A 26,241-nucleotide genomic window follows, 5' to 3' on the forward strand; every position below is an offset into this window, starting at 1 on the left:
TTCTTCCTGGAAATCTGTATCTTTACTGGTCATGCAAAGTGACAGTAGAGGCCAGTATAAACCAGGTTCACATGTAACAGCAACACACACACACACACACACACACACACACACACACACACACACACACACACACACCTTCTGTGTCCTTTTTGTGGTTGGTTACAGGTCTGTGTGGAGTTTTATCAGATGATATCTATGCTTGAAACGAGGCTGTGTGGCTGTTCTAGATACAGTAGTAAGTATTCCTGCACTTCTCTTTTTATGTCTTTTACCCCATTGTCACGTTTTTTTAAATTAGAGCTTCCTATATATACTTCTCTTGGAGGCTGGCCACATTCTAGATATGTGCCCTGGGGTATCTTCTGCCATTTCCAAAGTTGTTCAGTGGTGTTTTGCTCTTGCCAAGTTTCAAGGTTCCCTGCATGCTTTGGAGTCAGCAACGCATGAGGATGATGCACTGTTTAAGGATTGCAGTGCAAGACGAGACAGTGAGACGTGGCGGCAGAACTCATCCATGGAACAGCATATTTGGGCTCTATTTTACAATGTTGAGAAAACATAAAAAGTGGGCCTATACTAATTGTATAGTTTTTGACCCCCTTAACGTGTGTGTGTGTGTGTGTGTGTGTGTGTGTGTGTGTGTGTGTTGTTATGGAGAGAAGACTGTATTAAATATATTGGGATCAGTAAAGAGGGCCAGTTGGAGGTTCTGATTTTTTTGGAGGTGGTTTCTCAGCATTAAGAGTCTAATGCTTATTGTCTTCTCCAGCCAATCAACACTCTTCATTTAAAAAGATACTGGCAGATGGGCACAGCATCCTATGTGACTTTATTTTTCTTCTTATTCTACAAACATGTGCTAATCCACTTTGAAAAAGCTCAGTGTTCACCCATGCAGGGTACAATTCAGTATTAATGCATGTACACAGCTGTACAACGATAATCATGTGGAATTCAGAATATTTTTTATCACCCCTCCAACAACCCTCCCCCAACCCCAGCGCCATATCCCCCGACCCTGGGCCATCATGGGTCTGTTTCCTGTCATTGTAGGTTTGGAATGGTGCAGTGCGTGTCTTTCGGAATGGCTTCTTCTACTGAGAATCCAGGATGGCTTACAGTATTCGACCAGGACCTTCTGCCTCTGAAGGTAGATGTTATCCTTGAGTTGAGGAAGGAGTACGATTTGCATAAGACAAAAATTAGAAACTAGTTAAAGCAAATGCCCCTCCCCCCTTTCTCCCCCTACCACAGAAGGAAATCCATATTACCCATGATAAAAAGCGAACCATGCAGGCACCAAGCGCTGAGCAGCACGTGTGTCCTAAGGTCCCCTTGATTCTTGGGGGCGGGGGTTAGGAGTGGGGATGAGGGTAGGAGTAGTAGGATGGAAAGGAACTCACAAATTTAACAAAGAAGATTCATCAAAAGAAGGGAAGGATCAAAGTGTTGGGCAGATGTCGTTTAAGGGCAAAACTTCCCCTCGGAAAAAAACCTGATCTTTGGATAGTTAACATAAATCAGTGTAAGCCCCTCCTCCCTTTCTCTACAGGGGTCCCTGGGGAGCAAGTTCCTCAGGGTAGGCAAACCAGAGCCTAAACGACAAACAAGCATTCCCACTTGCCCTTTCCCCCTCTTCTCGCTGGCACCGGTGAGCCTCATTACAGTTTGCTCAAATATTTGGAAGTGAATTTAGAATCCTCCCCCCAACTTATGATTTTATAGCCAATAGGTGATGAGGCTCATTTGCATATTTCCAATCACTTAAGCGGCGGTGGAGTGGAAACACTGTCAGACTTGAGTCCTCCTCCTCCTCCTCCTCCTCCTCCTCCTCCTCCTCCTCCTCCTCCTCCTCCTCCTCCTCCTCCTAGGAATTCTGCCCCTTCTAGCTGTCTGCCCTCCCCTTTAAAGGTTGACTTGCCCTGCTGCACTTTACCGGGCTCCAGCCCTCTGGCGCCTTCTGCTCAACCCTTTGCAACGCGGATCCGAGCCCGCCCGCCCCGCGCAGTTCCAGCCGCCAAGCAGAAGGACGTTCCGGAAGATGGAGAGCAAAGCCTTGCTCCTGGTGGCCCTGGGAGTGTGGCTTCAGAGTTTGACTGCGGTAGCTGCAGTAGACGGTAGGTTTTTCGCGCCAAACGCCCTCCACCTGCAGACCCGGTGGCGACCACTTTCTTGCCATCTGAAGATGGGAGGGAGAAAGTTGGAAGGGACGCGCCTTAGGACTCCCGGGTGCATCAGGGATAGAGAGTCCCGGGACGGGTGGGTGGAATGGAATCTAGGCGCAGTAAGGAGGGACTCACCCTCCGATCACGCTACGGCGACTCCGAGTTTCCGCTTTTCTCCCTCTCTTTCTCTCAGCAATTCCGGCTCAGTCCCCTGCTCTCTCCCGCTGCTGGCCATCGCAGGAAAGGGCCGGGGGTGTGACGCGTGGGATGGGGAAGACCTAGAGGTGGGGTGAAGCAGTAGTGACAGGTTGTAACCTCCCTATAGGGAGTGGGGGTGCTGAATGCAAGACACGCTGGCCAAGGTGACCCTAACTTGGCTGGGATCGAGGGTCAGACCCCTCTGGAGACAGGAAGAGTGAACCCAGTGTGGCTCCATCAGCGGTCGGGGCGGGAGGGCGCGTTGTCCTGGTTCCGACTGTACACAGGATACTGTCGCTCTGAGCGCAGGGCTGTGAGCTACTGTAGGAGTGGGAGTGCTAGGTGGTGGTGCCGGGGAGCGCGTGGCTCCAAGTCCTGGATGGAAATCAGCGTCCCGCATGCGTTCTGGCGCAGGGGAGCGATTTTGTGCTCAGCTTAGCTCAGTATGGGAGAAAGCCCAGGAAGGAGTCGAGCCTCCGGAAAACGTGACTCAGCCACCAGCAGTCCGGTGCCTCGGGCTTGCGAGTTACCAGTTTAGCATTGTGTCCTTGCTGTCCTCCCAGGAGACGCTCGCCTGAGAGCACGTGGGGTTTTCTAGCGCTGTAGGAAAGTCGCGTTCACCACTATGGTCACAAAGGCGGTCACCTCCGGGCCGCTGCTTGCTCTCTCAGCCTAGGGAAGACGACTAGGGTCGGTTGCGAGTTTCTTTATGGCCTTGAAGTCGAGACCTGCCCACAATTGAGAAGCCTTGTAACTTGAACCTTGGTTTGAGCTAACAGAGCAGAGACTCAAAATGTGACTGAACCCAGTCATAAAAGCAGGCTGGAGTTTCCTTGTGCTGCTGCTGGTAGAATCGCCATGAGGGTGGTGTCCCCAGGAGGAGCTCTAAAATGGCACGTCCACAGCCTATCCTCGGTATTAGTGGACTCCTTGACTGCAGCTTAGAACTCGCTTTATTTCTGCATGTAGTTGTAAACGTCTTTGCTGAGTTATCAAAAGAGAGAGACTCCAGCATGGAAGATAAGAATCTCGGGTGTTTGAGGATACTGGAGATCCTGCCTCTCCAGTGGCAGGCTGTCTTTCTGCATCGTTTGCAACTGTGGTTTAAAAACAAACAAACAAACAAACAAACTTTTAATTCCTATTTCAGGAAGCACGCCGCAGTATAACGCGGCTTTACCTGTAAACGCTCACGGAAAAAGTCGGTCGTCTACATTTTAGGGTTTTGCTAAAGGTTTCTGTTAGAAGCTCTGGACCCAGCTTCCCCACTGCTTAGCGTCACCCTTCAGCATTCAGCGGCAAAAGCTGTAACATTAGGAAAGTTGGCGAGACTCAAAGTGCCCTGGATTTCCTCTCTCATATACTTGGATTTAAATGGACACATAAGTAATTGCGTAACACTTTTGGATTTTAGCCAACACCTGATTTTTTCTATCACTAAAATGTATTAGGGACTGTTATTCCTAAGCAGGTGTGACATTATTCGCTCTTGTCATCTTTCTGTTCTCTCTACCCACCCTTTACAGTGTGGTGTTTCTACCACAGCACTTCTAGTCTGTCCCACAGATGAATTCACCTAGGGGTAAGACTGTGGGTGCAGCTGAAAGGCGCAGCTTGGAGTGACTCCAGCTCCCCTCTGGGCTCCCAGTTTCCTTGTCCACTCTTGATTTTTTTTTCTTTTCCTTGAACAGTGTCTGAGTATGAGAGGCATTTTCCTGAGGTGCCTGCCTTCTTCCCCAGGACCCTGCTCCACGCAATCCTTTCCCTTCCATCACAACGCTCACTTGCAGGTTAATATCAAAGTGAAGTCACCGGGTAATGACAGCAAAGAAGCAAATGACACTGGAAGAGATCTTGACAACGGAGTGATTGATTAATAGCTGCCTTGAAAGGTGTGGGGAGACGAGTAGGGGAAGAGTGGCAGTGGAGAGTGTATTTTTAGCACAGCTTCCCCTGACTGCTGCACTGCTCTATTCAGTTGAGTGTTTCTTCTCCTCTGCCAGATTGTCCAGCCAAGTAGATTTTAAACATCCCATGTTGTCCTGTCTGTCCCCTTTCCCTCTGACCACAGCCCATTTCCACATTATCATCACTAAGGCTGCCTTGTGATATCTGTGTGGCTTATCGGAGAAAATTGCCTTGTGATATTGCTGCAGTCTTCTTCTGCGTTCTTCATACACTCGGTGGTGCCTGTTCCCCCGCTAGCTCTCATCTGTCTTTGGTGTCACCTGTTACTTCCTTAGAGGCTCAGTGCTGCTCCTACCCTGACAGCAGTACAGTCCTCTCTCTAACCTTCCCCTCTTCAATGGTTCTTTAGCTTTTAACTCCAGCCTAATTTCTTCTCCGTGACTGTTATCCAAATCAAGATAAACGTCTCTTCCTTGTTATACACTACATTTGAGTTGTCTTTTTGGAAATTTAGGAATAAAGATTACGTAGAAAAGGGAACACGTTGGCGTGTGATTTGTCAACATAAACACATCACCCTGGTGCTTAATAGGGACCTGTCTGGGGGGTCCTGGTTGTCACGGTAGTACTAACGTGCTGGGTCGACTTCAGGATGGATACACCACGGCCTCTCCCCTTCATTCTTTTTCATCTTCCTCTCTTCCTCAGTCCCCTCCTCTTCCTCCTCCTTCCTCTTTCTAAAGGGGACTTAATTTTCCGAGGAACCTAGCAAAAGGCAGCACAGTTGGATGAATGCAGAGGCACTGATACATTTCCAAGTTTCCTTAGCAACAGTCGCCTCAGGTTAGCTCAGGTCTACTTGTCACTCCCGTAGTCAACCTAGAGTGAACCTCGACGAGGAAACATCCTTATGGAACCACGCCCGGGGTCTGTCTTCTTACCTGTTTCCACACGCTCTGCAGTTACTGCTTCGGGGAAAGCACATTGATCATTAGGGTACCAAGCTGCTCTTAAAGGGCAGCAAACTCCCCCTGCGCAGACTAAGCAGCAGAAAGATTTGTTACTTTACATCTAACATAAAATTGAAACAACTGCCTCACTCACTAAGCAGCACTGTTTTCCCATGAAACACACACACACACACACACACACAATCCGCACCACACCAGGTGTGCTGGCTCATTCCTGTGATCCCAGCACTCAGGAGGCAGAGGCAGGCCTGTGAGTTCGAGGCCAGCCTGGTCTACAAAGTGAGTCCAGGACAGTCAAGGTTACACAGAGAAACCCTGTCTCAAAAACAAAACAAACAAACAAAAAAAAACCAACCCAACCCAAACCAAACCAACAGCAACAACAAAAATGAATGTTTCCATGTGCAAATCTATGTGAAGGTGGATGAATTCGTGTTTCTTTTCTCAACCAACATCAGGTCCAGTAGATACCCTGGTTGTATGGATTCCAACTGAGCCTTTGATATGGATCTCCATGTTAAACAGGGTCTTCTTCTTCTTCTTCTTCTTCTTCTTCTTCTTCTTCTTCTTCTTCTTCTTCTTCTTCTTCTTCTTCTTCTTCCTCTTCTTTTTCTTCTTCTTCTTCTTCTTCTTCTTCTTTCTTCTCTTCTTCTTCTTCTTCTTCTTCTTCTTCTTCTTCCTCTTCTTTTTCTTCTTCTTCTTCTTCTTCTTCTTCTTCTTCTTCTTCTTCTTCTTCTTCTTCTTCTTCTTCTTCCTCATGGAAATATACAAAGTCAGCCTTAATAATTTCAGCAGATACCCACCGCCATCTCAAAGTCAGCAGCAATAGCCACTAGACAGCCTAATTCTAGGATAAAGGAGGCCACAAGAGAGTGGTATTTCTGGAGCCATTCCAGGTAATCTTCCGATGCAGCAATGCAAAAATGGACAGTAAGCGAGCTTGTCTGCTGGGGTGTTCAGTGGCCTTTTTGCTTGAAAAAGGCTGAGGTTAATCAAGCTGGCAAGATGCCTTAGTGATTCAGGCTGTGTACCGAGCCTGACAACCTGAGTTTGATCCCACATGGTGGACAGAGAGAACAGATTCCAACCTCCACACATGCGCTGTAGTATGCATGTGTGTGTGTGCATGTGTGCACACATACATAGTGCATAAATACATAAATATAATAAAGCTAAAATAAGAGACTGATAAACATAAAAATCAGTTTGTTAGAGAGGAGGAGGAAATGTTAGAGGTAGTGAGAGGGGGAATCAAGTGAGGCTAATTTACTTTTGTATTTTCTGAACCACTTTCTAAAAGTAAAATAACGTGTTGGGCAGAATCAGATTAATAAGGTTAAATGCATGCAATTTTTTTTAACCAGCTAGTAAGGTTAACAGTGTTTTCTGGAAGGAAGAAGAGAGCTTGTGTCCTCAAATAAGACGTGAGGCTGCACATATTCTTGGTGGCAGGATGGATTTAGACAGTTATTAAGAGCTTTAAAGATTGGAAGTTTACCATCATCTCATAGTTGGATAAAGACTTTCAGAGCATTTAGCAACTATTGTGAAACTTATTTCTTTCTAGCAAATATAATCATTTCAGAAATGAATTAAGAAACATCGCCTGTGTTTTAGGTAGTGGAGATTCACTTGTGTGTGTACACATGCATGATTGAGTTACTGCTTATAATGAATCACTCAGCAACTAACCACAGCATTTAAAAATATTCTTTAGAAAGGAAAATGCTTGCCACTCCTCAGATAACTACATGAGGAGCAGATTTCAATGCCTGCACTTTCGCTTTTAGTGAATCCATCACTACTCTTCTGGGCTTGACTTTTGCAATGTCAGTTTGAAATTAGAGGTTTCAATTTTTTTAGTTATAAAAAGGAAACAGATTTAGATTACGATATGGGTAGTATCTTAATTATCTTTTGTTTTGTTTTGTTTATTGAGACAGGGTTTCTCAGTGTAGCCATGCTGCCCTGGACTTGCTTTGTAGCCCAAGCTAGCCTCGAACTCAGAAAGATAGGCCTTCTCTGCCTCTCAGAATTCTGAGATTACAAGCGTGCACCAGGGCAGCCAGATGTGTCTTAATTACCTTAATTGTTCATTTTCTGAAATTTTTAAAGAAAAATATTCAATTCTACATTGTTGTTGTTTTTAATAAGTAGACTGTGTCTATAACTTGACCAAGAAATAAGTAATTTTCTCTAAGTCCTCTGTAGTCTGTTTCCTGAAAAGGATGTGATTGTTTTAGCAGTTTGACAATTTTTACTTTTCTATAAGGAATCATAAGATACATCAGCACTTAGAGATTTGTGAATAGTTCTAAAATCTAGGTTCACCTTCTCTCCTTATCCAGTTTAAGATTTAGAATGAAAACAAGCTCCTTCAACAGCCAGATTTACTGCTGTTTGTTTTTCATGTGCTTATGTTTTTTGAGACCATTTTTCTGTGTAGCCCTGGCTGTCCAGAAACTCACTGTGTAGACCAGGCTGGCCTCAAGCTCACAGAGATCTGCCTGCCTTTGTACCCCAAGTTCTGGGATTAAAGGCATGCGCCACCACCATCTGCCTAAGATCTGCTATCATTTTAAAAGTCTAACTTTGTGTGAAACGTTCTAAGCACAAAAGGAAGAGGAGTGTACCCTGGGACTGTACTGACCATGGCTCACCCACATCCTGGTATCTGTGAACCCGCCACGCTCTCAAAATGGCTTGAGACAGTGCATGTTGTGATTAGGAGAGCATCAGCTTCCTAAACCTCCCAATTTTTCTTCTTTTATAATTCTGATTCCTGTGTGGGTGTCCTTCTTGCAAATGAGTCTAGTGATGCCCTCATGGGAAAACTTTAGATCAATATAATCATCTATTTAAAAAGGAAAGCAGAGTAACTCAAAACATAACAGGGACCATCCCGCACAGATCTATGGGCAGCGCCCTTCAGCAGCTGAACTTTGCACTCGCACGAGGAGTGCTGGGTGCTAGTCTGCCATCCTTTTCCCATCTTGGCCAAGTCACTTGGGAAACTACGAAATCAAAGAATTTCTACATAGTAGTTCACTTGTGTGAATTAAATGCCTACATACCCACGGCTAAAGGCCCAGCAGTCAGATTGCTTAATTCACAGTTAAAGTCATCTCTGGCCACACTGTCATCTCGGTGACATCAGTCATTCTCTTGAGATCCTCATTATCTCTCTCTCTCTCTCTCTCTTTTTATTTTTCTTTTAAAAATATTTTCATGTGCATGTGCGTGTGGTGGTGTACAGTGCTTGCATGTGTGCAGGTACGCATGTGTATGTGTGAATATGAAGTCCCAGGCTGGATGAAAGGCGTCTGTCTTGATCACTCTTCCGCCTTGCTCTTTGAGACAAGGTCTTGCAATCAAACTTGAGCTCACCAATATGGCTGTTCCTGCAGCTTGCTCTGAAGCGCCTACCTCTGCCCTGTGAGGCTGGAATGACAGAGACCATTCCTAGTGGGCACGTCTGTGGGTTCTGGTGCTCTGGACTAAGGCCCCCATGCTTGCACATACCCCTATTTATTTATTTATTTATTTATCTAGAAAACCTGCTTTAGAAAAAACAAGGGCGTTGTTGGCATTGGCTATTTGTGAACTTAAAACCCGTCGGCCCTGAGTAAAACCAAATAACCCATCTGATTGCCCTTTCCTGTAGGGGGAAAAGATTTTGCAGACATTGAAAGTAAATTTGCCCTAAGGACCCCTGAAGACACAGCTGAAGACACCTGCCATCTGATTCCTGGACTAGCAGAATCTGTGTCAAACTGCCATTTCAACCACAGCAGCAAGACCTTTGTGGTGATCCACGGCTGGACGGTAAGAGTAGTCCAGGAAGAAAGAATAGGTTAGGTTCAACTAGACCCCAGCTATTGGAAACCCGTAATCAGTGTTTTTAGGCTCCCTGACAGCTTTGTTCTAGACTTGGATAGAGACAATCTTGGTCCATGGTAGCCCCTGTAGCTCGCCGCTCCCGATCTATTCCCCTGGCTGGTGCCTGCATTTATTTCAACACAGCGCCTTGTTGGTGCCCCTGGAACATCCGTGGAGATGGGAGAAGGACGTGTTACTGTTGACAACCACAGGGGGGCGCTCCTCCAGAATGAAGACATGACTCCTTCATTCGTTGATTTATTCATTCATTAAAGGCCCTTTGCTGAAGATCACCTGTGATGGTCAGAGGAGGCCAGCTGCTTCTCGGCTGTTCTCTGTCATCTCTAGGCCTCAGCTTACTAACCTCCTGTAAAACAAATGGCCCCTCCACTTCCAAATTGTCTGAGTTATAACCTTAAGGAAATTCATCAAGGAGCTGTCAGGGAAGAAGGTCGGAAAAAAAAATGTTTACGGAGCTAGCTCAGTCTATAAAATGTCTGACTTGCAAGCACAGGGCCTGAGCTCTAGTCTACCACTTAACAAATACATAAGCAAAAAGTAGGGCTGGAGAGATGGCTCAGTGGTTAAGAGCACTGTCTGCTTTTCCAGAGGTCCTGAGTTCAATTCCCAGCAGCTACATGGTGGCTTGCAACCATCTATAATGTGATCTGATGCCCTCTTCTGGCCTGAACATGCACATGCAGACAGAGCACTCATACACATTAAATAAATAAATAAATATTTAAAAATAAATAAATAGTAGTACGGCCTAAAGGCATACTCTTATAATCCCAGGGAGACAGAGACAGAGACAGAGAGATCTGTGGGACACACTGGCAAGATTGTCAATTCCAGATTGAGATTTTTTTTTTTTTTTTAATCTCAAAAAGCAAGGTAGACAGCTCCTGAGGAACAGTATCCCAGGCTGTCCCACACGCACCCACACAGACACATGCACACACATAAAAAGGAAAGGACAAAAAAGCTCAGGTGGGGGTTAAAGCTACTTATTCAAAACAGTCATAAGTAGCCGCTGCCATATACACCAAATAGTTGCTTTACACGATAGTGTTTTCATGTAAATATTTCCATTTTCTTGTACAATTTTTAACTCCTAGAGAGCAGGGTGTATTGCAGATTAAAAATAATTTATATGAAATAGACGGCCAAAGATGGTTCATCTTCCTGTTAGATGCAACTTTTCAATGCTGTAGCTAGACACTGAATTCAATGAGAATTAGGTAAAAGTGATCTACATCCCATTCACGCATGCTCTCCTACATGTAATGTAATCACTGTAATTACAGATGTTATCATTTCCATGGATATGTCAGCAACAGGACATATATATATATATATATATATATATATATATATATATATATTTTTTTTTTTTTTTAAAGATAGCCACTTACTAGAGTGGGTGTATAGCATATAATGAAAGCCCAAGTCCCTAACATAAACTGTAAGTAGGGCAAAGATCTTTGCGATGTGTAAAGGCAGTTTGGATATACACAGTGTGGCCTATAATACTTCCCAAGAAGTTTCAGCCCGATAAGCACATTTCTGCACGGGAAGCAAGTGCGCGCCTCAACTGTCACGGATCTCAGTCCCACCCCTAGAAGGCTTTGGTGCTTTAGGAAATTGTGGCGGGGCCGGGAGACGTTCCTTCTCTTACGAAGACGACATGACTAATGCAGTACCCAGACATAGTGCCGGATGCTGCCGCTGCTTCCACTGCCGCAGGAAACCCACCTTGCTCTTCAGGTCGTGTGTCTCAGTGATTCGAGTGCTAAGTTCAGGCTAGGTTGCTGGCCAGACAGGCTGTGTTTCCCTATCACATGGACTTGCCCCATCTGGAACTGTGATAAAGCCAGCTGGTCCTGGCTTATCAGAGCAAACACTGGCTGGGCTCAGTCAAACCAGGCTCTGTAAGAAGGGAGATCTAGAAATCAAGACCTTTTCTGAGTAGAGGAAAGTGTGCAGCTTCTTCAACCCCTTTTTGTGTCTTTCATTTATATTTTATGTTGCACAAAAAAAAAAAAAAAAAAAAAAAAAAGGAAGGATTAGGATTAGTTGCTACTGAGTTAATACAAGTACCCAACCGTGTAGCTGAGTTGGTCACCTGCCCTTTTCCAGACTGCCTAACTTGGAAACACTGATACAGAAAAAGGCACAACAGAACCTAGAACAAACAGCTTATCAGAGATAAGCTTCCAGGCCACTCAAGGGCACAGACTCGGGGAAGTCAGGACCCTCTTCTGTCACATCAGGAGAGCCGCCCACTCCCATGGGAGCTTTGCATTGGCTGGTTTTCACCGTGGGATGGGAAGGAGTTAGTGCAGTTAACTTTATGTTCTGAAGAAAGGACACCATCTTCTTACAATCTTGCATGGGAGCTGCAGGAGGCAGTCAGTGTAGCAGTCAGGAAGGCAGGTGCTTGAGACCCGCATTCCAAGTTCGTATGGTCTGTGTGTGTTCACTTTGTTCCTTCGAAAACACTCTGAACCCAGACTTGAAGTACTCTGGCTAAGACATGTTCAAAGAGGCTTAACTGGGTTTTCAGTGGGCTGACCTCACCTTTGCTCTCTCTCTCCATGCTTAAAATAATGGTGGAGCTCACCCACAAGGAGATCAGGAACCAGACTGGTCACAAGTAGAAATATATGAGGGAGCTTTGGGCTATTCCGTGCCAGCCTTCTGTTGTCCAGGAAGGCTAAAGTTAGTTTACAGAACTAGTTAATAAAAGAGGTAGAACTACAGTGCGTATCTCTCGGGCTGGCCTTGCTCCAACACAGGGCACAGAAACTAGGTGAAAAGTTATACAGTCTACCTAGTGCAAGGAGTGAAGTGAGGCTCATGTTTGGAAATTTTACTCTAGTAAATGCACAAACAATAAAAGCAGGAGTCTAAAAGAACTCGTCACACAAGTGTAAAACTCCAAATGGAGCCAGTGGATTTGGGTATCCAGGGTTCCCATTTCTCGGCTGTTTTTTGTAAATCTCCATTAAAAGCTGCCATAAGCACACTTGGCACAATAAAACTGGTAGCCTCTACAGTGGCTGCAATGAGACCTGACCCTAACAACCTTAGCAAATGCTTTGCACATGCCAGCCATTCTTTAAAGGAAAACAGTGCCTTTGCATCCCTTAAACATATGTCTTCCCGCTGGGCATGGTTGTGCATGCCTTTAATCCCAGCACCCAGGGAGGCAGGGGCAGGCAGATTGTGTGAGTTCAAGGCCAGTCTATTCAACAAAGGACAGCCAAGGCTACATGGAGAAACCCAGTCTACAAAAACCAAAAAACTAAAACCCAAAAACAAAGAAACCCCTTCCTTTTTCTTACTATTTGGTTTTAAATGTTGAACCTTGGGCTTTGCATGTACAAGCCGTGCACCTTGCTACGGTGCAAAGGCCCCCAGCCATCTTTCCACTTTTGTTTGTGACATGGTTACACTAAGTTCCCCAAGGCTGACCTTGAAGTCATTCTGTAATTGAGGCAGGTCATGAACTTATCTCTTGCTTTACTCTCCAGAGTTGCCAGAACTCCAGACATGTCTCATAGGCCTGGCCTTTAAATCAACTCTCCTGGGTAATATTTCCTCGCTTAGTTAAAAGCAGTTAAACAACATTACTTTTCTAAAAGTGTGTAATTTGGCAAGGGGGTCCCAACCTACCCTGGCATCTTAAAGTCTCAGCATCCACTCCCACTGAGGCCAGACAAGGCAGCACAGCTAGGGGAAAGGGACCCAAAGCCAGACAACAGAGTCAGAGACGGCCCCTACTTTCATTGTTAGGGGACCCACATGTCGACCAAGCTGCACATCTGCTACGTCTGTAGAGGAGGTTTGGCCAAACCCATACATGCTCTTTGGTTTGTGGTTCAGTCTCTGTCAGCCCCCATGGGCCCAGGTTACTTGACTCTGTAGGTGTAGACTCAATTTTCTTAACCAATATATTTTATTAACAACTTAGTGACTAAGCCTACGTCACTTATAACCCGACTAACCAAAACAATAGGAAGTGAGGATTAATGGACACAATAACAAAACCTTAAGGATATCAGTTCTGAGGAACGATTCTCAGGACGTGAGCCGCAGGATTTCTTCTGCTGGAACCTGGGGTAACCAGAACCCGGAACCTCAGCAGGAGCCGAAGCCCCGAAGCCTTCCCTCGAGTGGTTCTCTCTAGGAGCGTCTTGAAGTGCAGCGATGAACAGCCAAATCTATCCCAAGTCTCGAAAAAGCCCCGCCTCCAGTTCTGGCTCATTTATATATCTCCTCCCAGAGTCTGCTCACGGAATCTTTTCAGCTGGCAACAATTAAGCTCCTGCACGAGGTGGTTGCTCTTCTAGTGAATTAACCTCACCTGTTCTCTCACAAGACCGTTCCGATCCCGCACTTGGAATCCTAAAAAACAGGTTTATCTCTCCTTCATGCAGGTCTTCTTGTGGAGTTCTTAACCCCTCTGTCTCCCTTAATCTTTCCTTCCACCCTTCCACAAAATACCCTGAACTCCACCTTTTTGCCTGTGGGTCTTTTCATCTGGATGATGCCTCTCAGAAGACAGTTATCCTAGGCTCCTGTCTGCTAGCATAGCAGAATGTCATTAATAGTGTCAGGGGTTGGCTTTCTCCCGTGGGGTGGGTCTCAAGTTGGGCCAGCCATTGGTTTGCCTTTCCCTCAATCTCTGTTCCATCTTTATCCCTACACTTCTTGTAGGCAAGATACATTTTGGGTGGAAGGTTTTATGGGTAGATTGCTGACCCCCTCCCTCCACTGTAAGTCCCACCTGGCTATAGTTGTTGACTTCAGGCTTTTTAACCCCCGCTGCTAGGAGTCTCAGCTAGGGTGACCCCCCATAGACTCTCAAGAGACTCCCCGGTCCTCCCCACCCCACAACTGCTCTCCCCACAGACTCTTAATACATTGGCCCTGACATTTTTTTTTTTGATAATGTAAATTTTTGAAGTTTTACTAATTTGATAAAACACACGTTTTAAAGCAAGTTAATGCCCTGCCTGCTGCTTCCAAGGCCAGCACTCGCCTTGCTGTACTCACATTTACCCAGGAAAGAGGAAGGAATTGAAAAGAATTAGAGTCTCCCTTGAGGCTTGAGCTTTCAGTCTGAGCCAATGGCTGGGAAGTTTGCCTCTCATTTCATGTAGATTGTTACCGTATTCATGATGAATTATAGTTAGAAAAAAATCCTGTATTATCCTTTTCAGGTGACAGGAATGTATGAGAGCTGGGTGCCTAAACTTGTGGCTGCCCTGTACAAGAGAGAACCTGACTCCAACGTCATCGTGGTGGACTGGTTGTATCGGGCCCAGCAACATTATCCAGTGTCTGCTGGCTACACCAAGCTGGTGGGCAATGATGTGGCCAGGTTCATCAACTGGATGGAGGTAAGGCTAGGAGAAAGAGTCTTCTGTGCTTAGGATAAGGTGGCTGGTTTTTATTTCATTTTCTTGCCTTTCACCTAAGATCTCTAAGGTGTTTTCTGAAGATTTTAAATTTTCTCAAGGGCATTTTTACATTGTGGTAAGCATGACTAGATTATACAGCCAGTGGCTCATCCTGCCCTGCCCTGTCTTCTGATAGATCTGTTGGGACTAAGGACCAAGTGGGTAGCATGAGCAAAAGCCCATTTTCTAAGACAGAGGGAAAGTGGTGTGTTCAGCAACCTCTTTACCCACCAGCTGGCTAGCCTAGGCATGGCATCCTGGCTTTGATTCTTGGTAGAATACCAACCTCTACCCAAACTGTTAACAGTGTTTGGCTCTTTAGAGTAGATGAAGGATCCAGGTGACTTTGTTGAGACCCATAGAGTCATGCTCCTGGTTTGGGGCAGAGATGACCCGAGGCAGGGAGACAGTGGGTGGGAACTATAGCACATGAGGCAGTTCAGTGTTGGAGGTGCTTAATGATTTTAGATTTTGCCCACTTTCTTCTCTTGGGAGCCATACTCTGGGAGTTAACTTTGAAGGGGTTTTTTTGTTTTGTTTCGTTTTGTTTTGTTTTTGGTTTGGTTGGTTTTTTTGTTTTTGTTGTTTTGTTTTGTAGCTAAAGAGAAGCTAGTACTCTGACAAGGCCAAGTTATTTCATCCAGCTAATTAAATGAAAAAAAAAAAGCAGTGTTTATTGGATTAACCATCAAAAAACAAAAGTTTTTTTTTTTTTTTTACCTTTTTAAAATTTTAATTTATTCTGATTACATCTCAATTGTTATCCCCTCGCTTGTCACTAAAGTTCTTTTCTTGGCTCTTTTACTAGTCACACAAATGAATTTGGAAAAATCAGATCACTTCCTTGGGCTCCAGGCTTCTTACTTGTTGATCTTAGTTAATTTTATATTGATGTGATAAAACACCAAGACCAAGACAACCTAGAAAACAAAGCATCTACTTTGGGGCTTTGGACTTCAGAGGGTTAGAGTACTTGACCACCAGGACAGGGAGCATGGCAGCAGGCAGGCAGAAAGGGTGCTCACAGTGCTCACATGTTGAGGCACAGCCAACCAGGCAGTTAGGGACACTGGGAATAGTGTGGGCTTTTGAAACCTCAAAACCTACCTCCAGTTACACACCTCCTCCAACAAGGCCACACCTCCTCCAACAAGGCCACACCTCCTCCAACAAGGCCACCTCTCCTAGTGCTTCCCAAACAGTTCCACGAGCTGAGGACCAAGCATTAAAATACATGAGCCTATGCAGGCCATTCTTTGTGCAAGCCACGACACCTGCTGATGCAGAAAGCTGAGCCATGTGTACCTGGGATCTCTTCCCATGTCCTTTTGTCTCTTTTAGTCATGGCTTGGCTAACTTCAAGGAATAAGAGGATGCAGGCTATCTGGACAACAGATAATGTGCAAAAGCGTATATATACACTTATAAAGTATATATGCATCTACTAATATACATATTTGTACACATATGTATATATAAAATACAGTTGTAGATGTTAAAGAAAAAAATCTCAACACCACAGAATATTTGTCTCTTTTAGCTAGAAAACGAAATCAGTGCAAATTAACTTACACTAGTGCCAATATTTTACAACCGATATTTTCTTTCCTTTTTATTACTTTTAGTTTTGATGTTTGACTGAGAGTTACACCAGGACTTTTTTTCATTTATTCTTCCCCAGGAGGAATTTAACTACCCCCTGGATAATGTCCACCTCTTGGGGTACAGCCTTGGAGCCCATGCTGCTGGGGTGGCAGGAAGTCTGACCAACAATAAGGTTAATAGAATTACTGGTAAGAGGCATTTTCTTGTTCATTTATCACAAGAGCCAATGTGACCATCATTCTGAAAGAGAATCAGAGCTACTTCTGTTAGAAACTCACATGCGTGGTGTTGACAGCTTGTGCCCAATGTTCATGATCTCCTGTCTAGCTTTCCATATACTGGCTATGAACCAGAATAGATAAAAGCATTAAGGACGGAGGCCCACACATTCCTCTGAGTAAGAGTTCTAGCCTTCCTCTGTTCTGGTTGAGCTAGCAGACAATATATATGTCATCCCTTCTAAAACTCAGGACCAGAGAGACTGACACGGACTGATTTTAGAAAGCATTTGGAATAAGACAGTCATCTAAGAAGTGGTATAAAATGGTTTGGTGTAGAGAGAGAAATAACCTACCAGAAGACTTCAGGCTATAAAGGTGTGAAAATCCACTGTAGACTGGCCAGTTTAAGAGATACATATTAGGCCTGACTAACACTCAGAATATGGAGGCAACAAGTTCAAAGCTACAGTGTGTGTTTAAAATCACCCCCAGAGAAAGGTGGAGCGTGCAGGGAACTGAAATATGCAGGCTGCAGTGGCATACATCCATAATCACAGCACTGCGGAACTTTAGGCAGAAGGATCAAGAGTTTGAGCACGAGAAGAATGAGAGCGGGAGAGTGAGAGAGTGAGTGGAAGAGATTCCATTTTAGAAGAGCTTTTTTGGCTCTTAGACACCGAAAGATCCAACTGCTAAGACAAGTGGAAAAATTTAAGAGACTGAATTACATTCGAAAGAGCAGGATGCTGAAATAAGGACTGAACTCACTGCGGATTTTAAAAATCGATGGGGCTATTTTCTTTCTCACCAAGGCTTGGATCCAGCTGGGCCTAATTTTGAGTATGCAGAGCCCCCCAGTCGCCTTTCCCCGGATGATGCAGATTTTGTGGACGTCTTACACACATTCACCAGAGGGTCACCTGGCCGAAGCATTGGGATCCAGAAACCAATAGGGCATGTTGACTTCTACCCCAATGGAGGTACTTTCCAGCCGGGGTGCAACATTGGTGAAGCCATTCGTGTGATTGCAGAGAGGGGCCTCGGAGGTGAGTGAACCGCAAGTCACACGGATGTGAGTTTTGAAGCTAAGGTGTCAATGGCCTTGTAACCTGCTCGCTGTCTCCACAGTGTATGGTTTCAGGATCCATACTCTGGGGGTGGAAGACAGTTCGGTGTCTAAAGCACTTGCCATGCAAGGGTGAGGGCCTGAGTTGAGGTCACAGGACCCACATAAAAGCCAGACGCCCCAACGTCTCTCTGTGACCCCACTAGTCCCCCAGTGAGGTGGGAGGCAGACAGCAGGAGAATCTCCCGAAGCCTGCAGGCCAGCCAACCTGGGTAGACATTGGCAAGCAAGAGACCATCTCTCAAACAAGATGGAAGCCAGGGACCAGCTCTGCCCTCCGCCCTCTCTATTGCTAATTGAACGGTTATGCTTTTTGTGGTACAGTTTCTAGAACTGCGCTCTTGGGAGCACCTAGTCATGGTAGACATTTTCAATAAATGGGAGTTTGCATTAAGCTGGAGGGAATCAAATTCACCTTGGGCATTGTCTGCTCTGGCTTCATAAACATTCGTAAATATAAGAGGGCAAGAGTCAAAAGTTCTTGTCAACTTTTGACAGTCAACTCGACAATCCCGGGGGTGGGGGTGGGGGGGAGGTGAGCAGCTGCCACCAAGAACACATCCTATAGGACAGACTGGCATCAAGCCTAACCCTAGTGCAAAGGCAGTTTCTGAAGAACTGCCATGTCCCATGTCTCTTTGCCCAGATGTGGACCAGCTGGTGAAATGCTCCCATGAGCGCTCCATTCACCTTTTCATTGACTCCCTGCTGAACGAAGAAAACCCCAGCAAGGCTTACAGGTGCAACTCCAAGGAAGCCTTTGAGAAAGGCCTCTGCCTCAGCTGCAGAAAGAGTCGCTGCAACAACGTGGGCTATGAGATCAACAAGGTCAGAGCCAAGAGAAGCAGCAAGATGTATCTGAAGACTCGCTCTCAGATGCCCTACAAAGGCAAGTTGGAGGCTGTGGGAAGAAGGGAGAGTTGGTTAGTGCCACCTCTGCTGTCAGGGCCTGAGTCCATCTGTTAGAAGGGAATTAGTGGAGTGATGCTGCTAAGTTTGTGTGTGCCTCTGTTAACACACAAGGATTTTCACTCCTCGTCCATTTCTTCCAGCTCTTGATTCCCATACCAGCAGGACCCCAGGGCTCAGCCTTGAATTTGCAGGCAGCCTTCTCTGTAGCTATGACCAGCCATTAGTACTGGCTTTCGAGCTCATTTGGAACCGTCGCTTTGGGGATTGTAAACTTTAGCCCTTTAGCCAAACTCAGTCTACCCCTTGCTGTTGTAAATAAAGTTTTATTAGAACATTTATTTCCATATTATCAACACTGCCTTCCTGCCACAAAAGCAGACTCAAGAAATTGAGAAAAAGACTACGTAGTCCACAAATGCTAAATTCCTTAGTCTCTGGAACTTCACAGACCATTTGTCACTTTAAAAGTTGCTTTAAATGAAGTTAAGAACCACCAATATTCAAATATCCAAGGTGTCTTAGTCAGAGTTACTGTTGTTGTAATGAAACATCATAACTGAAGCAACTGGGGAGGAAAGGGTTTATTTGGCTTAGCCTTTTACATCACTGTTTATATTAGAGGAAGTCAGGAGTTCAAAGTCTTTAACTACGTATTGAGCTTGAGGATAGCTGGGCTGCACAAGATCCTGTACACACACACACACACACACACACACACACTTAAAACAAATAGCTGAACTAAATAAAGGTTGTCACAGGTCAGGTGTGGCGGTGCATGCCTTTAATCTCAGCACTCGGGTGGCAGAGGCAGGAAGAACTCTGTGAGTTTGAAGCCAGTCTGGTCTACAAATTGAGTCCAGGACAGCCAGGGTGACACAGAGAAACCCTGTCTCAAAAAAACAAAAACAAAAACAAAAACAAAAAAAACCAAAAAACAAAACAAACAAACAAATAAATAAATAAAGATTGTACTGAAATATTTTTCAGGAAAATAAATATTTAAAGTAACATCAAAAACATCAGAATTCAGTTTTGCCACTCTCTATGCCATTAGAGTTAAGGATGTCGGGTCTCAGCATAAGAGAAATTGCATTTAACAGACAGCAGTACAATAGAAAATGTGCATAGGGGTCTTGGGTTACTGGTGACAAGGATCTGAACGATTCCCCTCACAGTCACTGTAGCTCTGTTTCACACTCGGGGTTTTGGTGGATAGTGAGGAGGGACAGGGAAGAGATACGGAAGTTCAAGTCCTTGCTTCCTGATGCACTTCCTAAGTTGGGATGTTTTGGGACCTGGCTTTCTGGTTGTGTGTGTGTGTGTGTGTGTGTGTGTGTGTGTGTGTGTGTTTATTTTTTTCCATAAAAACTAAGTTCATTTGTATGGTTGAAATACACAGAAGTATTGTAAACTATTATCTTTTTTCCTTTTTTTCCTTTTTATTAATTCATTCATATTACATCTCAATTGTTATCCCATCCCTTGTATCCTCCCATTCCTCCCTCCCTCACATTTTCCCCTTACTCCCCTCCCCTATGACTGTGACTGAGGGGAACCTCCTCCCCTTGTATATGCTCATAGGTTATCAAGTCTCTTCTTGGTAGCCTGCTATCCTTTCTCTGAGTGTCACCAGGTCTCCCCATCAAGGGGACAGGGGACCCAGCTTCCTAAGACAGACCTCAGGGCATTTCTGGTGACTCACAGGAGTTCACTGTACTGTGTGAGCCACACACCTCCCTGTGCAGATGGTGGGAAAACAGAATGCGATGGGGGAGGAGAGGAGTAACAATGTCCCCAAGAAACGGGAAGAAACAAGGCCAAACATAGTAACAGTAACAGAGTAGCAAATCCCAAATATGCTAGCTACAGATGTAGAAATGTAAGGCGGCCAAGTTAAGTGGAGGTCACAGCGAGCTTTCTGGGTGTGTTTGGTTTCCCTGGTAGTCCCTTCCAGGCGGGCAATTCAGATACAAGTTGGATTTCTCCCATGCACTGCAGCCACACTGAGACACACTTAAGGTCTGCACTTCCAACAGGAAGTATTCTCAAGCTACTTCCTGCCCGGGTGCTCTGAAGACATGCTCCATGGGTCTGAACTGCTTGATTGTTTGGGAACTGTGATGTTTCCATGGATATTCACATGCCTTTTTCCCAACGCCCTCCCCTACCTACAGTCTTCCATTACCAAGTCAAGATTCACTTTTCTGGGACTGAGAGTAACCAGCAGCTCAACCAAGCCTTTGAGATTTCTCTGTACGGCACAGTGGCTGAGAGTGAGAACATTGCCTTCACTCTGTGAGTATCTCTGGGCACACCTGAAGTCTGTGGCTAGGGCACAGCCTTGCTCCTTGCCAGTGCCCTTGACCTGGGAAACAGAAGTGCACGCTATCCCTGACCTCCCCCAAGAAAAGAAACTCTAGTGCAAGAAATTAAAATGTAGCTGGGTGTGGTGGACCACACCTTGAAATCCTAGCACTTGAGAGGCTGAGGTTGGTGCATATCTGTGAGTTCAAAGCCAGCCTGTTCTACATAGTGAGTTCCAGGACAGCCACGGTTACATAAAGACCCTGTTTCAAAATACCAAAAGATGAAAAAGAAATTAAGTTTCAAAAGTGGAGATTAAGCTGAACGTGGTGGTGGCGCACGCCTGTAATCCCAGCACTAGGGAGACAGAGGCAGGTGGATCACTGTGAGTTTGAGGTCAGCCTGGTCTACAAAGCAAGTCCAGGACAGCCAAGGCTACACAGGGAAACCCTGTCTCGAAAAACAAACAAACAAATGTAGATCGTACACCATTTCACATGAGAAAATGCTGTTTTCTAATCTCTTATTTTTGTTTACTCTCTACTTTGTGTTTTCTTTCAACATTTTAGGTTTTTATCTCTTTTATTAAAAAAGAAGAAGCAATGACGAAGTAGTTAAGTTCCAAAAAAGAGTTACCATTATGAAGCAGGCATGTGGTTGTGAGGTAGAGAGCTTACCTAACATTTGAATGTGGTCCCAGCATCACCAAGAAAACACACACACAAAAAAATAAATAAAAAAAAATAAAAACAATTGTGATGAAAGTCACTCTACATACAGAGAGACAGTTAAATAGATGATAGGTAGATGGATAGATAGATGATAGATAATTTTAAAAAGTAGAATAGTTTAATATAAAAATGTCATAAGTAAAATGCCCTTAGTAAAGTATTACTCCTTAGATTTGATTAGGGAATACTTCATGACACCCTTTAATAATTTCTAAATGACCATATTTTCTAAAATGCACAGTGACATGAAATGAGTGACTAATCACTGGTTGATAGAACTTTCTATGTAAGGAAGGCAGTGAGGAAGTAATTTTCTATAGCCATCGTCACAAGGAATAGAATGGTTTCTTTTACAATGTATTCTGAAGAACTATTCAATAGAATGTTTTGAAAAATTTAAGTGTGGCATATTTATTAGATTGAAATACGTAATACTAGAAACGGTATTAGTTAACATTGAGTCAAAGGTCATATGGTTCATTGTGTCAGTAAAATAAAAACTATAGCCTCTAAAATGTATAATTCTTGTAGGAAAAACATGATGAAAATAGAGCAAAGAAGAGGACTGTATATACTTTGTAATTAGGTGAACATATGTCCATACTTGTATAAATTAAAAGGGAATATATGAAGTGAAAGTTGGTTAATGTCCTTTTTTCTTTAAGAACTGTACTAGTTTATAGCATTAGGAGGAAGAAAAGGGTGATGGGATCTTAAGATATTCCAATTGCTGCTGACATTTATCTTGGACATGTTTTGCATTCTTAAAATATCATCCGAACAATAGGGCTATTTATATCTAAGGAGGGGAAAAGGCTGATTTCTACAAGTAACTAAATTCGTGGAATTTTCACTCAGGCCTGAGGTCTCCACAAATAAAACCTACTCCTTCTTGATCTACACGGAGGTGGACATCGGAGAATTGCTGATGATGAAGCTGCAGTGGAAGAGCGATTCCTACTTCAGCTGGTCCGACTGGTGGAGCAGCCCTGGCTTCGTCATCGAGCGGATCCGAGTGAAAGCCGGAGAGACTCAGAAAAAGTAATCGGCCTGACCATTCTCCACCTATTTCCCACAGCCTCCTGTCCGTATTTAGGGACAAACCTTTCAGGAGCCTTAGACATACCGGTGGAGGTACCAGAAGCCTCTTCAGTTCTGTGGGGCCTAGTGAATTATTCCAGAAACAATTCAGGAATGTTCTTTCATGGCCACACCAAGGAAGTAGTTGGGTACCAATCAGGATTGGGACCGGAAGTGCTTGGGCGTGGCTTGGCTGTTTGTCTGTTTTCAGATCTTGGAATAGTCGCACATATACAACGAGATACCTAGGGACAGGACCAACTGAGGCTTCACCTTCCTCTTATGCACAGTCTGAAGGTAACATGTACATTTTCAGTGACTGTGCGTTTTGACTACAATGCATCCACTGAGCTCAGGTGTGGGACTTCCCACTTGTGGCATCGCTTGGTATTCAAAAAGCCTTAGATTTTGGAACATTTGGGAATTTAGATTTTTGGTTTGGAGATGCCCAACCTGTAATATGTCTGTATTTCAAATAAGGAACATAAAAGGCCTGAAGTGATTATTTGGAATGAGAGCTGGAACCAGAAGTAAGCAATCTCAACTACTTACCCTGCACTATGTCTTGCAAGCACAAAATAGTTACAAACGTGGAACAAATCTTGGCGACGCTAACATCTAAGGGCTAAAAGAAACTTCCAGAAACAAGAGATGCTCAGCCCTACCCACACATATCTATAAAATAATTTGCATAAAGAGCCTCATAAAATTGAAATGTTCATTTGCCTGTCCAGGGATTCTGCAAACGTACCATTGATAGAAACACTCTTTAAAATAGAATTGAGAATATTTTTCTTTCTTTCTTTCTTGATAGAAACACTTTTTAAAATAGAATTGAAATTTTTTTTCTTTCTTTCTTTCTTTTTCTTTTAATTTTGGTCATTTACTTTTGTACAAAAACTTTAAAGAAATATTATAGATTGAAAAATTCTACAGAGCCTTTGCTCCCAAAGCACTTGAAAGCTAATTCCCTAATTCTTTGGCATACTAAGAGCTGGTTCCCTAACTCCTTTACTGGTCAGATCTTCTGAGTGAGACATGACCCAAGTGGCACACTTAACTACTGGAAATACCACCACAGTTAACTCATGTGATCCCGGCAGATTTAATTGGTCTTTGACAAAACAGTTGTTTTCATTGTTCTGCGTGGCATGCTCACATCCACTCTCTTCCACAGGGTCATCTTCTGTGCTAGGGAGAAAGTGTCTCATCTGCAGAAGGGAAAGGACTCCGCAGTATTTGTGAAATGCCACGACAAGTCATTGAAGAGGTCCGGCTGGTGAGTCTCTTAAACCACAGCACCCTCCTGAAATGGCCTCTGCCCAGCTCTTTGCCCTGCGTGCGAGCTCTTGTGGTCACTGGCTTTAGGGCATCTCTGTTAGCCCTTCCTTCTTATGCTCACTTGTTTCTTCTTCCTTTTTTTTTTTTAAATCCCTTAGTAACTCCTTTTTCTTTCACACCATGCTGAACTTCATCCCAGATACACAAGCTAGATTTTGCTTCTTGTATTACTCACAAGTCTTCACATCTGCATCTCCCACTCCCACAAGTCTGTTAGCTGCAGAGATGCTGGCTGAAGAGCAGGGACCACTGTGACTGCGGTTTCAGCTCCTCCAGGGATATACCTAGGGATGAAAGTGTCTCATATCAGCTATAGCCACATGGTTAGATACTTTCTCCAGTTGCTGGAGACTCCAGGGCATAGGGCCATGGGAAAGACCTAAGTCAGGTTAAAACCCCAAAGATGGGGATAAAATGGAATAAGAGTACAGGAAATCATTCTCCTATCTCAAAACAACTTCTGGTTTGTCCTACATGACCCTTAGGGCTAATCCTCATGGCAGCTGGCAGCAGAATCTTTCCAGCACGTCAGTGCTAAGTGGAGACCAAGCATGTGACCTTCCATCTCCTCTCCCAAGCTCTCAGGCTATGCTGTTTTTATCCCTCCCCTTGCTTCCCTGCCAGACTCCAAGTGCTAATGGGCTACATATATTAGATAGTGCCCCAAAGGCGGTGACATAGAAACAATGACAGAGGCTGGTCACAGGTCATTGGGAAATAGAAAAAGGCATTTGCTTTTGCTTTCTCCTGTTTTCTAGATTATTATGGACAGAAATACGAAATAAAGATTGCCTCTTCAGAAAAAGAATATCAAAGGCCCTATGTGGAATACCTCATTTAAAATATCTACTTAAATATAATTTATATATATGAGGGAAACCAGACAAAAACAAAAGTAAAAATGATATTTATCAGTAACATTTGGCGTGTGGTTAACAATTTGATTTATAATCTTTCTCACTACAGACACATGGCATCGGCATGTTTTCACATCACACATGTAGAATTATGGCCATGAATGAATGAAAAGAAGAGGCCACATGGATCCCAAACATTACTGTGAATGCCCAACAGGAACACGCTGTGGAGAACAGTTACCAATATTACACTGGCAAAGTGACTCTTAATGAAGGGGAGAGATTTCCACTAAGCCCCAAGTGCATTGCCTCTTACAAATCATAGATCCAAGGCAACGTCATGCTTACCTCCACTTTAACACAGAGGACTCCAGCATAAAAACCTAGATATGCACACAGATACACTTATAAACACCTATCTCTCCCGCACCCATCTGCAGTTTTGTGAATATAGAAATAAAGATCCCTTTAAAAACTACAAATCCAAAAATTGAGGAAATACCCTCAGTTGTTTGTGAAGTATGTAGGTAGCACTATCAGAAATTATTTGAGATGCTCTGATGATGTATCTATGGTCTGCTCATAGCATTTCTAAACAAAAGATACATAGGAAGTCATTTTTTTGAAATGCACTTTATTTTTTTGGTGGTAAAGATTGCCTTTATTCAAACTATTTTTTAAATCCCCCTTTAGTATACACATTTACAAACTTTTGCCTCTCAAGATTTAAAAAATTTTTATTAAATATTTTTTATTTTTTACATATGAAATGCACTTTAAATTTAGGAGGTCATTATGAATCTTCAGTGGTTTCAATTCTCAGGCTGTCAGTCTAGTGTCCCCTGCTTTCTTGTCAGAAGGCTCACACTCCAGAGCAGGAAGGACGCAGGCTTTTCCCTTATGTTTAGAGTACAGGAAAGCTTTGTGACTTTTGCCATCATGTTACCCAGCCTTCTGAAGATGAGGCTCAAGTGGGGGCCTATCTATATGCTCGCCAAGTGTGCCTACTGCTTTTCCAGATCTGTTATCTGCATCTCATGAGCTCTGTTATGGTGGAAAGGAAGGACTTGAAAAAGACAAAGCAGATGGTTATATAGCCTTTCTTCTGTTTTTCCTCAGACACTGGACAGACCAACGAGAGAAGAAAGCACATGAGTTCTTTGAAGACTGAAGTAAATGAAGTAAATTTTATTAAAAGAAAAATACCCTTGTTTGGGTGTTTGAAAGTGGGTTTTCTTGAGTATTAATCCCAGCTCTATCTTGTTAGTTAAATAGAAGGCAGTCTGAATACTAAAAGATGGCTAATACACGGTGAGGGGTCTAGTGGCCAAAGGCATGTCTCCCGGCATCAGAGGACAGCTGACAGGAGAATTGTGGCATCTTGTGTCCCTTAAGAAGGAACCATTTGTTCCCAATTATATAAGACTCCTTCATATGACCTGTTTGGTCATGGTCTAAAATTAGCGAGGGCC

General features: G+C 44.0%; 1 protein-coding gene across 1 annotated transcript; it reads left to right on the forward strand.

Annotated features, from left to right (window-relative positions):
- Window positions 1-1,853: 1,853 nt before the first annotated feature.
- Lpl (lipoprotein lipase) lies at window positions 1,854-26,241 on the forward strand. The gene is made up of 10 exons (XM_051169522.1): window positions 1,854-2,120; window positions 8,910-9,070; window positions 14,353-14,532; window positions 16,274-16,385; window positions 17,231-17,464; window positions 18,191-18,433; window positions 20,631-20,751; window positions 22,350-22,532; window positions 23,749-23,850; window positions 25,889-26,241. Coding segments are annotated over exons 1-10 (1,413 nt in total). The 5' UTR covers window positions 1,854-2,044; the 3' UTR covers window positions 25,890-26,241.

The sequence above is a fragment of the Acomys russatus genome, chromosome 27 (assembly GCF_903995435.1).
Source record: "Acomys russatus chromosome 27, mAcoRus1.1, whole genome shotgun sequence".
NCBI lineage: Eukaryota > Metazoa > Chordata > Mammalia > Rodentia > Muridae > Acomys > Acomys russatus.

Bases quoted from the DNA above. Each gene is read 5' to 3' on its own strand.
- Lpl (XM_051169522.1), top strand. From the start codon at position 2,045: ATGGAGAGCAAAGCCTTGCTCCTGGTGGCCCTGGGAGTGTGGCTTCAG. The intron at 16,386-17,230 runs GTAAGAGGCATT...TTTCTCACCAAG, and splicing joins TAAGGTTAATAGAATTACTG to GCTTGGATCCAGCTGGGCCT. The intron at 18,434-20,630 runs GCAAGTTGGAGG...CCCTACCTACAG, and splicing joins CTCTCAGATGCCCTACAAAG to TCTTCCATTACCAAGTCAAG.